Raw genomic sequence first — 15,814 nt, 5'->3', positions numbered from 1 at the left:
TCTTAGCTTCGCATCAACAACAAAATCGCTTCCATTTTAGGCGATAAGTCTTGATTGTGCTCTAAGCACGATATTTAGTCAAAATCTCATGACAGTCTTGCAAAATGTTGAGGTTCTTGAACTCTAAGAAATCAGGAGCCATGCGTGCAAGTGCAGGGACAGTGGGTCCGGATATACCACTTGGCCTTTGTCCCATGACAACATCGCTGGTGTTGGATGAAGGGGAATGGGCTTGGTTTGAGCCAATAACAGAAGTTCCTGGAACCAATACTGCACGGGCCGATGTGGAGCTATCAGAGTTCAATCAATCATTTGTAAAGCGCACTACATACCCGCCAGGGTCTGAAGGCGCTGGGAGGGGGTGGGGGAGCGCTACTGATCGAACAGCCAGGTCTTGAGTATCCTCCGGAAGGTCAGCAGGTCTTGGGTCTGTCGTAGGCTCAGTGGGAGGGTGTTCCATGTGTTGGTGGCGAGGTGGGAGAAGGAACTCCCACCTGTGGTTTTTCTTCAGATGCACGGGACGGTGGTGAGAGGTCGGCGGAGCATAGCTGGCGGTTGGGGATGTAGAAGGAGAGCAGTTTGTTGAGGTAGGCTGGGTTGGTCTTGTGGAGTGCCGTGTGTGTGGGTGAGGAGCTTGAAGGATATCCTCTTGTTGACAAGGAGCCAGTGCAGGTTTCTCAGATGCGGGGTGATGTGGCCGTGGCGTGGTACGTCGAGGATCAGTTGTGCCGAGGCGTTTTGGATGCATTGTAGTCGTTTCATGAGCTTGGTCGGGGCTCCCGCGTAGATGGTGTTTCCGTAGCCGGGTGCTATATAGGGCCTGGGTGACTGTCTTGTATCTGTCGGGATCTATCTGTAGATCTTGCGGAGCATGCAGAGAGTGTTGAAGCAGGAGGAGGAGGAGACTGCGTTGCCTTGCTTGGTCATTGAGAGCGTTGAGTCAAGGATGATTCCCAGGTTGCGTGCGCGGTCGGTGGGTGTTGGGGCTGCCCCCAGTGCCGTCGGCCAACAGGAGTCATCCCAGGCTGAAGGGTTGGAGCAGAGGATAAGCAACTCCATCTTGTCAGAGTTTCAGCTTCAGACGGTTGGCCTTCATCCAGTCGGCAACGGCCTTCATTCCTTCGTGGAGGTTGGCTTTGGCGGTGATGGGGTCCTTGGTGAGGGAGAGGATCAGCTGAGTGTCGTCGGCGTAGGAGATTATGATGAGGTTGTGCTGTCGGGCTACGTGTGCGAGCAGATTATCTCCGAGGCTTTGGAACGGAATGGGGAGGCGGACGCTCTGGCTTCTGCCGGAGAGGAAAGAGGTGGCCCAATCCAGAGCCTGGTCTCGGATCCCTGCAGCGTGGAGTCGTGCGCGTAGTGTGCGGGGGCAGATGGTGTCAAAGGCGGCAGAGAGGTCTAGGAGGATGAGTGCTACGGTCTTGCCGTTGTCCAGCAGGGTCCTGATGACGTCGGTGGCTGCGATGAGGGCAATCTCGGTGCTGTGGTTGCTGCGGAACCCTGACTGGGAAGGGTCCAGGATTCTGTTTTCTTCGATGTATCGGGTTAGCTGTCTGTTGACAGTTTTCTCGATGACCTTGGCCGGGAAGGGGAGCAGAGAGATGGGCCGGAAGTTCTTGAGGTCTGCCTTAGGTTTTTGAGTAGGGCGCTGTTTTTGCGTGTTTCCAGATCTCTGGGAAGGTCGCGGTCTCGAGGGAGAGATTGATGACGTTGGGCAGGTGGGGTGCGATGGAGCTGCTTGCTCGGTTGAAGACGTGGTGCGAGAACGGGTCTGACGGAGAGCCGGAGTGGATTGTGCGCATGTCTTGATGGGTTCATCGATGGTCTCGCTGGCCCAGGCTGGCAGGGGGTCGAGCTCGATGGTGTGCAGAGGGTCTGTTGTTTTGCTGTCTGTTGGGGCTGTCTGGGTGTTGAAGCTGTCGTGGATGTCTGCTATCTAGCGGTGGAAGAAGGTGGCCAGGTCAAGAATCTTTGTTTGGACTTCAGGCCCGAAAGTCGTGGCTTTAAGCCACCCCTGGCGTCGAAGCACTGCTGCTCTAGCAAGTTGACGGAAATTGGTGTTAGCAATGTCCAGTGCAGTCTATCGTTTCGGAAGCAGCACGTTCACCTTGCAATAGGATTTTTCTGGCCTCCTGTCTATGGTCTTCCGGGATGAGATCAATTAGACCCGCCATATCTGACCACATTTGTCGGACATAATGGCAGACAATCGCTAGAGCATTAGCAGCTTTAATAGAGGCAGCTGCCATGGAGGAAACCTTCTTGCCTATGAGGTCCATACGATGTCCCTCTTTGTCAGGTGGCGTGGTGACCGGTGTTGCTTGATTCTTTGATCGCCGTTGAGCGGCTTGTGAAATGAAGGAATCTGGTCGTGGATGACCTATAAGACAAGATTATTTTCGGGTGCACAGTATTTCTTCTATACGCGAGGAAACACTGTTGGGATGTATGCAGGCATCTTAATTATTTTAACACCTTCCTGCCAGCTGTAGTCTATGATGGGAATAGAGCGCGTGATTTTCTGGTTTCCTCTTTGAAATCCTCTAAAAAAACAATGTCTGTTCGACAGTAACAGGCAGGTGGAATCTAGCGGCCGCCCGCTGCATCAAATTATGAAAGCCCCAATGTCCTCAGGAGGAGAATCAGAGGCGTAGAAGGCATCAGAATTTCATAATCGTCCCAGGGATCCGGAATGAGAACATTATCAGGTAATTCGCCCTCCTCAACTTAGTCGTCAGAGGAGGAAGTGTCATGCTGTACGTGTTCGGAAGGATCCGAAGGATGAGCCAGTATAAAGGGTGCATCAGACTCGGGTAACAGATCAGGAACCACAGCTGTTGGGGGTGGGTTTTCTGAGACAGCCTGCTGAGGGGGAAACCTTTGACGGTAATCCGCCAGCATAGCTTGAAGATCCTGCATCAGCTTTGGATGAAGATGAATCATGTCCCTCTGGCGTGGCTCCCGTCTGTGGAACGGATATCCATGATGTGGAACCCTCAGGTGTTCCTGATATTATTGCCTCTCGTGAGAATTGTCATAGTAGTCATCTTGACATTTGATGCTAAGCTCAGAAGGATCATGAGCTACGCCATATGGTCCATCGTCCTGGTCATAATCATCATCTTCTACGTAACTTTCTAAAATGTGTGAAGGCAGAGCTGAGAAACCTTACTACAATCCTGTAAGGATTGTTGTGCAAGGGGTCTTTGAAAAGTCTTGAGTTGTGAAAGCCCAGATGACGTAGGCGTCGATGGTGAAAGAACGGTAATCACCATTGACAGGAGTTAGTATATCAGTCGTCGGCGGGCTCTTCGTTGGCGGGCTCTTCTTCGGCGGCGGTGTTGTCGTCGACGGTGCCACAAACTTCATCAATGGTAAAGTCGCCGTAGACGGTGATGGCTTAGTTGACGTTGCCGTAGTCGATGGTATCGACGGTGTAATCGCCGACGGAGGCTTTGTTGATTTTTTGGGCAATGATTCAAGGACAGACTTGGGTCTTGCCGTGATCAATATTCTGGTAGACAGAATAGGTGACGGAATGGCCATCGTCGAGATAGTTGCTGTCGACGATGGGGCAGAGGAAGTCACACAAATCGTCGTTGAGACATATTGAACATGTCTTTTACTCACGGTTTTAGTAGAAGAGGCTTTTTTAGACTCCTTGACCGATTTAGAGGGTGGACACATCTTTAACCCAGAGGAAAGCTTAGGTGACATATGTAAATGCTCAGTGACATTATGGGAAGATTTGAGTTGTTTTCTTCCCTCACTAGAAGAGCTGTCAAGTGATCTGGTTCTCTTGCTAGAAGTGGAGGCTCGGTCATCCTCCTCAGCTGAAGAAGATTTAAGCCATAAAAGCAGTCTTGCTTCCCTATCCCTAAGATTCTTGCTAGGGAAGGTACGACATATCTTGCAGTCTTTGGCCTCATGCTTTGGGTAGAGGCAATAAAGGCAATCCTTATGTTGGTCATCAACATGGACCCTTTTTTTTTTTTAATCACAGGTTCTGTAAGGTTTGAACAGGGCTTTCCTGTCAGACATCTTTTTGAAGAAAAAAACTGAGTGGCACTCAGGGAGACTCCCTTCCACATGATGTGCGGTAAACATCTGAGGAGTACTGCCTCTGCTGAGTGTTCTAGAGGGTGCTGGTAACTGATTTGTTGGAGCTGACTTTTGGTTCTTTTTACTATAAGGATGTAGATAGGCTACTAAGATTTATGCCTCAGGCTTTTTTCTTTTTAGCCTATTTATTTAGTGCACTACTTTTGTATTTTACAGTGGGACTCCTGCCTCGGCGACAGGGAATGATTCAGGCATGTGAATCTACGAAAGATACCCCAATACTGGATAAATCTAGGACAGGGTTATAAGCGCAGTTCCCACAGAAGGTGGTCATATGGGGGTATAGTGACCCCAGGGATAAGTGGCCCATTGGCTACTCCCCTAATGCCCTTCAATCTAGGATTTAGGGGAGCCCTTGGCACCAGGAAATCAGATTCCTGCCAACCTAAAAAGGAGGACACCGAAGAGCCGCGATAATCAAGGACTGTGGAGAAGCAACTGCCAGCCTGTTTTCTGTTCCCGCTAGATGGTGCTAGTCGTCCCGTCTGCAGCCGCTGTGACTCCATAAGTCTGGGAGGACTGGCTTCAACAAAGTCCCAGGAACTCACGTGGAGTAGCAGAGCTGCTTCCTTGCATCCTGCAGGCACTCCAAAATAACTGAGGACTCTGGACCTCTGAAAACCCGAAACCGGAAGGCACAACCTGCACCTGTGCCCCCAGCCCAAGTTGAAGTGAGAACAGTGCCAGCATGGTCCCCCGACCCCTCCAGAGATAAAGCCACCTTAGGTTTGCCCACAGCGGAATCACCGAAACCACATGCAGCATCATTGTGCTGGTCCCCTCTACTCCAAGTGTGTCCAGTGATGCCTCGGAACACCTCTGCACCCAGCTGCACTGGTCCAAGGAGAAGAGGACCAGAAGGTGCCCCTACATCTCCAAGCATCGTGAGACCCGAGCCCCCCTGCGGGTTCCCCTGGACTAGTCGCCCAGCCTCTTTCTGACCGGACTGTTCTACTGAAGTAAATGGGTCACCCGACACCGTAACTCACCACTGCACATGGACGCCCATGAGCCTCCTGAGGTGATCTATTGGTGTGGCCTTGGACCTTGCCCTATACTCATCTTAAGTCCAGAAGAACAGTCCTGTAAGTCGCTGTAAAGTGCCTGAATGCAATACATGATTTTCCTCCATAGGATAACAAGACCGATTCAGAAATTACATTTTCCATTCTTTAAAACTGTCAAAATTCATAACTCAAAAGTTACTTACCCGATTCCGATGATCTTGGTATCTGAATTCATATAAAAGTATGTGTGATTTTTATAATTTGGTGCTGTATTTTTTGAGTGTGTGTGTCATTTACTGCCTGTGTGTGCGCAATAAATGCTTAGCACTACCCTCTGATCTACCTAACTGCTCGCCCACACCAGCACAAAGAGCATTTGTAGTGTCAATTGTGCCTCCGTAATCCCTACGGGATTTGCTTGCACTCTTTGCACAGTGTACCTCTCTTTGCTCCACTACATAAAAAGCCAGCTTCCAACAAAAGAGGATCATCTTTATTTGTACTGCAAAACGAAGAATTAAAGTTCAAATTAGCATCTGTGACGAACACATTAACTCAGTTCGAAAGTTACTCTCACTAACCTGCATTTACGTAAGAGCAATCGCCATCAACTACCATTAGATAGATACCAGCCAATCATTAAAGACAACACAAAATAGGAATTCTGCAATTTACAATGTACTGGAATTGCATATTTTAAATTAGCCATTAACCTACACAATACAATTGGAACTGCAATTTGTATTCCAATTAAATCTGTGCTCAAACTTACCTGGTTATATCATAGACCATAAGTGCTCCTGCCGCTCCTCTGTAGTAGCTTCGCGTGACAGCTCTAAACCGTTCCTGTCCAGCAGTATCCCAGATTTGCAGTTTAATTTTCTGGCCGCTAACTTCTATTATTCTTGTACCAAATTCAACACCAATAGTGTGAGGACAATCGGCCATAACTGTTAACATGAAAAAAGGCAATAAAAACTCAAAGAAATGTAAACATAGCTTCCCATCAAAGGTAACATTTACATGTTTTAAGGAAAATAATAATTCACAATACATAAAACAGGAAGATAAGGCCAGGTTTTACAAGGACCTGTTTAAATACAAATTTGGTTATAGTTCTATGGGTTGACAACATGCTGCAGACAGTCTTGGCTGATTCACTCTAAAACGTATAACGTAAAAACAATCCAAAATTGTACACAGCGAGCCAGGCTCATCCTAACTATTTTCAGCATATCAATGGATGCTGTTCAATCATCTGAAAGGAAGGTCTAGACAATTTCAAAGATCAAGACCCATTAGTTGAAATACCTCGACCACCAAGTGACTGCACTAAAAATGAAAGTCTGACCCCTCTTTCACCCCTCTGTTGTCAGCTAATTTACTACTGTAAGCCACACTTCCACCCCCATCAATGCCCAACTCCCTCTTTTTTCAACCCCTCATACGGATGTTCCTGATGGTGATATACTATTCAGAGGTTGAACAGCTTTTCAACCAGGGTAGTGAGCAGTTTGCAACCACAGAGATCAAGCCAAAGAACCAAGTTTTCAGGCCCTTGCGAAAATTATAGCTCTATTCTGCACGCAGTTTGAAAGAAATAATTCCACAACATTAGAGCAAGTTAAGAGAATGTCTTCCTTCCCAGTCAGGAGTTCGTATGCGTGGAATCAAGAGCAGCACGCATCCAAGGAGCGTAAAAGCAGTTGATGGATCTAAAGAGCCAATTTAGTTTGGCTACCAAACTGAAGTCCTTGTTTACACAAAACAGTCTGACAGAAGCACTGAGATTTAAAAATAAGACCCTGCTGAACCGTAAGGAAGTTAAGATTTTTAAGAGAGACTGAAATATAGCTTTATGGAGACAAACCCAAAAAAAAACTAACAGCAACGTCATGAATTTGTGGAAGAATATAAGCTACTTACTTGTAACTGTAGTTCTCCAGTATTTAGTTATTTGAAAGATTTATAAAGCGCACAGCTACTCAATAGGGTTTCCCGGCGCTGAAAGGCGGGACAAGCAAGGTTGGAGGTCAGTTGGCAATTAGGCCTGACTAAAAAGAAAGGTCTTTAGCTTTTTTCGGAAAGCAAGGAGAGATTGACAGGCCCCGAGTTCCAGGGGAAAGGAATTTCACAATTTTGGTCCCAGGAAGGAGAACGAGCGGCCACCCATATGGGTCAGCCGCACTTCGGGAACTGAGGTGAGAGGAGGTAGAGAGGAGGTAGAGAGGAGGGAGAGAGGAGGGAGAGAGGAGGGAGAGAGGAGGGAGAGAGGAGGGAGAGAGGAGGGAGAGAGGAGGGAGAGAGGAGGTAGAGAGAGAGAGAGGAGAGAGAGGAGAGAGCGGAGAGGAGAGAGAGATTGGCAGATCTTAGATTGCGAGAGGGTTGATGAGGCTCAACAAGGTTTGATGTTTTATGTACACGGGGGCCAAGCCGTGCTGAGCTCTAAACATGTAGCAAAGGGACTTGAACTCGATACGCTTACTAACCTTGAGCCAGTGGAGTGGATGAAGCAGAGGGGAAACAGAGGTGTGCCAAGGCAACCGAAAACAAAAGAGACAATTGATGGACAGAATACACAACAAATCAAAACATTAACCCCTAGTCAAGGTATCTGGGTTAAATCCATCATTCTTTTGCTCACCAAGCCACCCCAGTTTAGACCTGGCCATATGCAAATCAGTCTTGACCCTGTGCCTCATGGGAACAGTCCAGCCAGAAATGCCAAGCTAGGTCTTCCCTGGACCAGAAACTAGCATCCTAGGACCGGTTTCGGGGTTTCAACCCACTTCAGCCAGGATAGCTTGATTCCAGTGGCACAGGGAGCCCAGGACCCACGTCTGGGCATACCTGGCGCACTTGGAGCGAGAAAGCAAAAGATACGCAATTGATGGACGGAATGCACAATAAATCAAAAAATTCACCCCCAGTCAAGAGATTTGGGTTAAATCCATCATTCTTTTGCTCACCATGGCACCCCAGTGTAGACTTGGCCATATGTAAATCAGTCTTGGCCCTGTGCCTCATGTGAACAGTCCAGCCCGAACTGCCAAGCTAGGTCTTCCCTGGACTGGAAACAAGCATCCTAGGACCGGTTTCGGGGTTTTACCCCTCTTCATCCAGGATAGCTGGATTCCAGTGGCACAGTGAGCCCAGGACGGTGCATTTGTCACTCCGAGTGGGACGGGTATGCCTAGACGTGGGTCCTGTGCTCTCCATGCCACTGGAAACAAACTATCCTGGCTGATGAGGGCTGAAAGCCCAAAACATGTCCTAGGATGCTGGTTTCCAGTCCAGGGAAGTCCTGGCTTGGCAGTTCGGGCTGGACTGCTCCCATCGGGCACAGGGTCAAGACTGATTTGCATATGGCTGGGTTAAAACTGGAATTGCATGGTGAGCAAAAAAAGATGGATTTAGGTCCAGATCTCTGTACTGGGGTGAATGTTTGATATTGTTCTGCATTCTGTCCATCCACTGTGGTTTTGGCATTAGTCACCCGAGTGGGACGGGTATGCTCAGACGTGAGTCCCTTGCTCTCCATGCCACTGGAATCAAGCTATCCTGGCTGATGAGGCCTGAAAGCCCAAAACCAGTCCTAGGATGCTTGTTTCGAGTCCAGGGAGGACCTGGCTTGGCAGTTCGGGCTGGACTGTTCCCATGAGGCACAGGGTCAAGGCTGCTTTGCATATGGCTAGGTTCAAACTGGAATGGCATGGTGAGCAAAAATTGATGGATTTAGGCCCAGTTCTCTGTACTGGATGAATGTATGACAATGTTCTGCATTCTGTCCATCAACTGTTTTTGAGGCAACCGAAAAAGCAGGCGGGCTGCCGCATTCTGAATGACCTGGAGATGGCAGACAGAGGCCCGCACCAAGATACAGTACATTACGATAATCCAGTCTGGAGATCACCACGGCCTGCAAGACAGTTCTCTGAGCAGCTGGTGGAATTAGCTAGAGGATTTTCTTTGCCACTTGTGGGCCACAAAGCAGGCAGAGGTGACTCCAGACACTTTGGCAACGAGAGAAAGCTTGCCGTCGATGGTAAAGCCCTAGTTCTTAACCTTGGGGACCGGAGCAGGCAAAGGTCCCAGAGACCTCAGTCAAAAAGAATTCCCCTTTGGGCAACCTAGTTTACCAAAACCCATACATTCATACACATAATCATATCACCAGGACAAAACACCACCATCAAAGGCCAAGTGATGAAAAAATACAAGTATTTTATTCGAATTTAATAAAACATTGAAAAGAAATCTAAAACACTGTTTAGCAAATGTTGCAAGCAAAATTTAAGAACCACACAAAATAATACAGTAATGGGTGAACCTGCAAGAATTTTGTTTTCCAATCATCTAATCCAATGGAGTTGAAACACAAAGCCAGGGAGTAGTGGTATATTTTGCGGTTTAATACTGTTCGAAATGGCCTAATTCGAAAGAAGAATGGGAACGCCTAATAGGGGCAAAGTAAAAATAGGGTGGTAGTTTCTGAACGTTTGCTACCTTCAGGTTATATACAGACAGTGGATAAGGTCTACGTACTGATATGAATTCATTCTGTCATAAAATATGGAAGAGACTTTAGTATGGAGACATCCATCTCCTAATAATAAACAACGACCTATCATACCTATGCTGCCTTGATTTTATAAAGACAGGCTGTGATGGACGCTATGTTTATGGGGGTCATTCTAATAATAATATTGATAACAAATAATGCACTTTTTATGAAAAAATACATATTGTAAAGAGTGGAGCCAACTAGGAAGTAGAACAATATTTTTTTAAAGTTCGTTCATATACATATTTGGGCATCCTTTCTAGAACAGAAAGTAATATAGATTCTGCCTCTTTTTTAGGTCTGCCTAGCCAGCGCGCATGCGCTGCTCGGAGAGCATTTAGTAGCGGCTTTGGGAAGAGCTCCCAAAGCAGCGATCAGCTAGCTAAAGCGCGCGCATCCCTTGCGTGTTTTATCGCTTTCACAGCGATCGTGATCGCGCTGACTTTTGTGGCAATGCTCGTTTTACTTTGAAATTTACAGAAACTAAATCAGCACTGCCACCTTGTGGACAGAATTGGATAAACGCTGTACACCTTCGAACTTAGTTTGCCTTCTTTCACCGCACGGATCGCTTCTTAAAGAACTTGCCGAAGTTCCCGGAGGAGTCCGGACCACTAAACATTTTGGAATGGCGCTATTTGTCATTACTTTTAAGTAAGGTGGTCCTTGATAGAAAGTTGGAAACCTCTTGTGCCTCCGTATGCTGAATATAGATTTATGGAGGTGGTAATGCGTTACTTTTTGTTGTTGTAGCTGTTGGTTGTGCTTTGTTTCTGTGCATTATTGAAACCTGATTGTGTTGTGTTTACTGTGGGCGTTGTTTTGTGTTCACATTTCGACTGTTTAGGCATGCCGGTGCCTAAGATGCATGCATCCCACCCGGCGCCCCCGCAGCCGCCTCCTCAGTATGCAGCTCTTGGCGGGTGCACTAATCTGCCACCATGTGGTCTCGCCCCTAGCCGCTCCTGCCAACCAGGGGGCCACGATCACACTGCGCCACATTGGTTTTCTTCCTACTGCTTCATTTCAAGGGCCAGAAAATCCCCAAGCACCGCACCTGGCACTTTCGGGTAGCTGCCTGCTGCTGCCGCTTACCCCCTCTGCTCCCGCCCAGGGATTCATTGCTGCCCAGTCGCACCCTGCTGGAGGTGGTAGAGTTCACAGCTGCGCGCGCTTGTTTATATTGCTCTACTCTCGCCCTCCCTTGTTTAATTAGCCGCCTGCTCTCCATGTTTGCACCCCCTCCCATAGAGCTCTACCACACAGCTGACTCGGCTTCTTGTTTAAGAGGGGGAGAGAATGTGCCTTTCTTTTTTAAGGTAATCCGTGATGGCACATGTGCCAAAGAAGTGAGTTTGCACTTCTCACATGCAGCAAACCAGGGTTAAGGATTCATGTTACAGTTCTGTTTTATACACTAGTAGTGTTTTCGCAAATTCTGTCAACGAAAAAGAAGCTTCCTGTGCCTGGCTGTGTTGGGAGTAGGAACCCGAGGGAATCCTATCTTGCCAGCTTTGTTTACCCCTGTTCATTACTGAATAAAGGTTGTTTATGTATATCGCTTTATGTACTTCTAAAATGACATTGAATTTGTGACCTATGTGATTGCATTATCTTTCCGTACATCGTGTGTAAATATGACTTGGCCTTTAATACCAACGTTCAAATGCCATGGTCAACGAAGAAACCAATTACGTATCTTCCATACCACACCTTAAAGTCAGGGGCACATGTCTGTGTTTACAAAAGTGGCTCGGGGCACTGACATGGTTCGTTTTTCACCATTCCTGCGTGTTCTGGAACAGGCTGAACGTGAATTTGCATGCTTTTTTTTTGTTTGGAGGGGCAGTGCAGAATTAGCACTCTGGATTCATATGGTGGGTTATTTACAGGCAGCAAAGTGTTTGGGGGTGAGTTGAACACAGCAAGCTTCCTGTGGGCGTTTGCTGACAGTGAAATGGTTGAATGCAGTTTTTGCAGACTTTGAAGTGTTTGAAAGTAATTTTCATGCTAGGAAGGTTTACAAACAGTATTGTGTTAATGGAAATTGAAGACAGTTTGATTGGCTGTGTGTGTTCAAACACGGAGATGCTTGTGAAGGGTGTTACACTATTTGCAAAGGGTAGTGTTTTTCTTAACAATAGCCTCTGTTGGGCAAATACAACTTATAAGTCATTGATTGTGACTTTTCCTACTCTGATGTGTCCACGGATTGCCTTCTCTTGCCAAGCATGTATTCCTGTTGGCCTTGTACCATGACAGCAAATGATGCTGTGGATAATTTTGTCACTATAAGCCCTTCCGTTATATACAGCGTACATTTTAGTTTATAGTGTAAAGCGTTTGATCCAAAACGAACAGCTTATTAGGTAACTTCATAAACAAATTTACACATATTTATTTACCTTATATTTGCAAACCCAGCCTCGTACTAAAACATGCTTTTAATGAAGTCTACATATTCACTGAATATAAAAGAGGGAACTACCATTTCAGAACATATTTATTTCCCCCTTTTGATGTTTAATATATTCGAAATCAGATGTTACACTTCAACATACTTCTGTAACTGAAAGTCCCAAATTCATTATCCACAAATAATTATGCACTTAAACCTAGTCAGAAATGCAAGTTTTAATTGCCTCCAACCAGTAAGCCATAACCTCATGAATGTGTTTGTATGTACAAGATTGGGATATCAATCCACTATGCACCCTCCTGACTAGGATTCAGTTTGGCTGATATTTAGCAACTATACAGTTAATAGAAATGGTTTATGCATTTATTTTACTAACGATTGTCACCTTTCACTTTATTGCCTGGAATATTACATTTAAGTTCTGACATGCAAACCTATGTACTCCAACTGCTAACTTCTAGTGGACACTGCTTTGTAGCCTTTCAGCAAGGGCATTGTTAACAAGTATTGGCATAGCCAATAGGTCTCACCATGTTTACCATGCAACAGTTGATGTTGTTGCACTAAGGACATTGTGCTGCATAACTAAATACTTATAAGGTCCCCAAAGCGAGACCTATTGGCTATGCCAATGCTTGTTAAAATAATGATTATAAAACCCATTGGGCTATTAAAAAAGCGTTTGAGAACTTGATTGTTCAAGAATAAATTTACAAATAAGAGCCCTTTCATTTACACCCCGATACGATTAATAGATAACTCGTAATATCAAGTTGGCCAACTCTTTTGTAAGGGATTTAGGTCCAAAATACTCATTACAACTGACGAAGCAGAAGAGAGGTAACGGGTCACATGTACACATGCTGGATATTTAAATCGACTGCAGTGCCGGTTCAATAAAGATTGCTGTTTACGGAGGCGTTTCTTACCCCGTATCGGATTTCCAAGTGCTAATAAGGTAAGGGAGAGGGCTTGGGCTTTTCTTAGCTTTTTCATGTTACTCCAACATTTTAATAGATCGGGCAATGTTAGTTAGCGAGTAGTACAGAACTTTAGATGATCAGCGCCTCTTGATTGCAATGACTGTCACTCCGGGAGGGGGGAACTGTGTTGTTACAAATAGATTGAGTGATAAAAGGATTTTGATTATAATGCGTGGTCCTCTACCTAGTACGCTGTAAGCGGCATTAACAGGTAGAATAATGGACTGGCAGATAATATCTTCTGTCTAAAAGATTAACCAAATGTGTAGAGAGATCGCCTTATTATGGGTAGGATGAGCAGAATTTTAGTGATATCGCAACATTACAAATTACATTTGTTAAAAAATTCATTAATTGAATAGAGAGAATGCTCTAGTTCGGTTAGTATAGGCAGAACTGTAGTGATAATATCTCACTACAGTTTTTTTTAATATTTCAGTTCTATAGCAAATTGCTATGATGAGAATACTTGATAGAAAGACCCAACAGTTAAAACCCCACAAAAAAGAAATACAAGAAGGGGTTCGACAATGGAGTCCTTGAGTTCACATGAAAGTTGAATAGAATGATATATTAGTTAATAATAGCCCTTCATTATTTATACTAGTAATAAGCACTGAAAACAATTCTTTACATATTTTCCAACAGAGGTACATATCGGAGCTATCTTCTACCATTAGGTGTAAGAAACACAAGGTTTGGAGGAAATGTCTTTCCAGGTGCTCTAGAATTTGAGAGTACTCTGGTTGGGTGTCTGAGTATTTATATGAAAAAGTTATCTTGGTTTTCACTACAGAGAATTCAACCAATACAATAGGGGTTGACCAATTGAGATTGAGGTTTATCAACCCCTCTACACGTGACTGAAGTTGATACTGTACAGATACCTTGGATTCAAAACCGGTACCTTTGTACAATTGTTAGATGCATGGTGAATAAAGGAATGGTTGCTTTAATATTCACGGGTTCTGATTGGTAAGCACAACTAGAGGGATTTATCCCCGAAGTTTGAATTCTTAAAATTGTGTAAGTGGTTTGAATGAAAGGTGTGTTTGTTGTATCACCAGGAGATAAACACTGTTCTAACGTACGCCTATCAATGGTTAACTGTTTAAAAAAAAATAAAAATATATATATATATATATATATATATATATATATATATATATATATATATATATATATATATATATATATATATATATATATTTTTTTTCTTTTTTATGTCTTTGTCTATGCGATTTTGTAGAGATTCTTATTGTGCTATGGGAGATATTGTCCTTTGTCGTGAAGAAGGTGGTGTCAAGCAGCAATACCCATGGAAACGTGTTGAAGCCTACTATTAACAGGCATAGTGTAGACTGAACGACATTTGCTATTGTTATAATTCTTGAACAAAAATCAAATGTCACAACAATGAATTTCCATCCATCACCACCCCCTTTTGTACTGCTTTTGGCCCCCATAAGTGTATGCTCAGACGCGAGTCCCTTGCTCACTTTGCCACGGGATTCAAGCAAGCCGGGCTGAAGACGGCTGGAATGCCAGAAATCTGTTCTCGGAAGCTTGTTTCCGGTCCAGGGAAGACATGGCTTGGCAGTTCGGGCTGGACTGTTCCCATGAGGCACAGGGTCAGACTGATTTGCATATAGCCATGTCTGAACTGGGGTGGCAGAGTGGGCTAAAGAACGGTGATGGATTAAACCCAGATCTTTTGACTGGGTGTGAGTGTGTGATTGATTCAGATGCTCCGTCCATCACCACCCCCTTTTGTACTGCTTTTGGCCGCCATAAGCGTGGCAGGGTATGCTCAGACCTGAGTCCCTTGCTCACTTTGCCACTGGATTCAAGCAAGCCGGGCTGAAGACGGCTGGAATGCCAGAAACCGGTCCTCGGAAGCTTGTTTCTGGTCCAGGGAAGACATGGCTTGGCAGTTCGGGCTGGACTGTTCCCATGAGGCACAGGGTCAGACTGATTTGCATATAGCCATGTCTGAACTGGGGTGGCAGAGTGGGCTAAAGAACGGTGATGGATTAAACCCAGATCTTTTGACTGGGTGTGAGTGTTTGATTGATTCAGATGCTCCGTCCATCACCACCCCCTTTTGTACAACAATGAATTTGGTCTAATGTATTGGCCTGTTTAGATGATTAGAAACATTTTTTCTTGCAGGTTCTCCCATTGCTGTATTATTTTGTGTGGTTTATACATTTTGCTTGCAACATTTGCTAAACAGTGTTTTACATATATGTTTTTCTTAAATTCTAATAAAATACTTGTATTTTTTCATCACTTGGCCTTTGATGGTGGTGATGTCAAGACCTGTAGATATGATTATGTGTATGAATGTATATGTGTTATGGTGAACTAGGTTGCCCAAAGAGAAATTCTTTTTAACTGAGGTCTATTTGGTGCCCTACTCCTTTGGTTGAAAAGGGGCCCCTCTCATTCATTTTGAGAAAAGTCCCAGAGAGACAGACCAATGGCTGGCTCCCCAAAACTCTGGATTGTTCCCCAAGATGAGAACCACAATCTTAGAACCATTCAGTCTTAAAGAATTTCTGGACATCCACAAGGAGATGTTCCGTAGACCAAGTATGAGTAGTGAAGGATCCTGATGTTGAGCAGATGATAGAGAAAAGATAATCTGCTTATCTGCGTATGAAAAGATGGTCAACCCAGATTTTTCTGCAATGTCCGCCAGGGGGCGAACAAAGAT

At 45.2% G+C, this 15,814-nt stretch overlaps 1 protein-coding gene across 2 annotated transcripts in view; it reads right to left on the bottom strand.

Moving 5' to 3' along the window:
- RAB14 (RAB14, member RAS oncogene family) overlaps window positions 1-15,814 on the bottom strand; it is a 187,658-nt gene that overhangs the window by 37,139 nt on the left and 134,705 nt on the right. For both annotated transcript variants that reach the window (XM_078641872.1, XM_078641871.1), the window contains one exon: window positions 5,902-6,079. In XM_078641872.1, coding sequence (XP_078497998.1) covers window positions 5,902-6,079 — 178 coding nt within the window. The remainder of the gene's footprint in view (window positions 1-5,901; window positions 6,080-15,814) is intronic.

This window comes from Lissotriton helveticus, chromosome 5_1 (assembly GCF_964261635.1).
Source record: "Lissotriton helveticus chromosome 5_1, aLisHel1.1, whole genome shotgun sequence".
NCBI lineage: Eukaryota > Metazoa > Chordata > Amphibia > Caudata > Salamandridae > Lissotriton > Lissotriton helveticus.
This window is presented reverse-complemented; position numbering and strand designations above follow the sequence as displayed.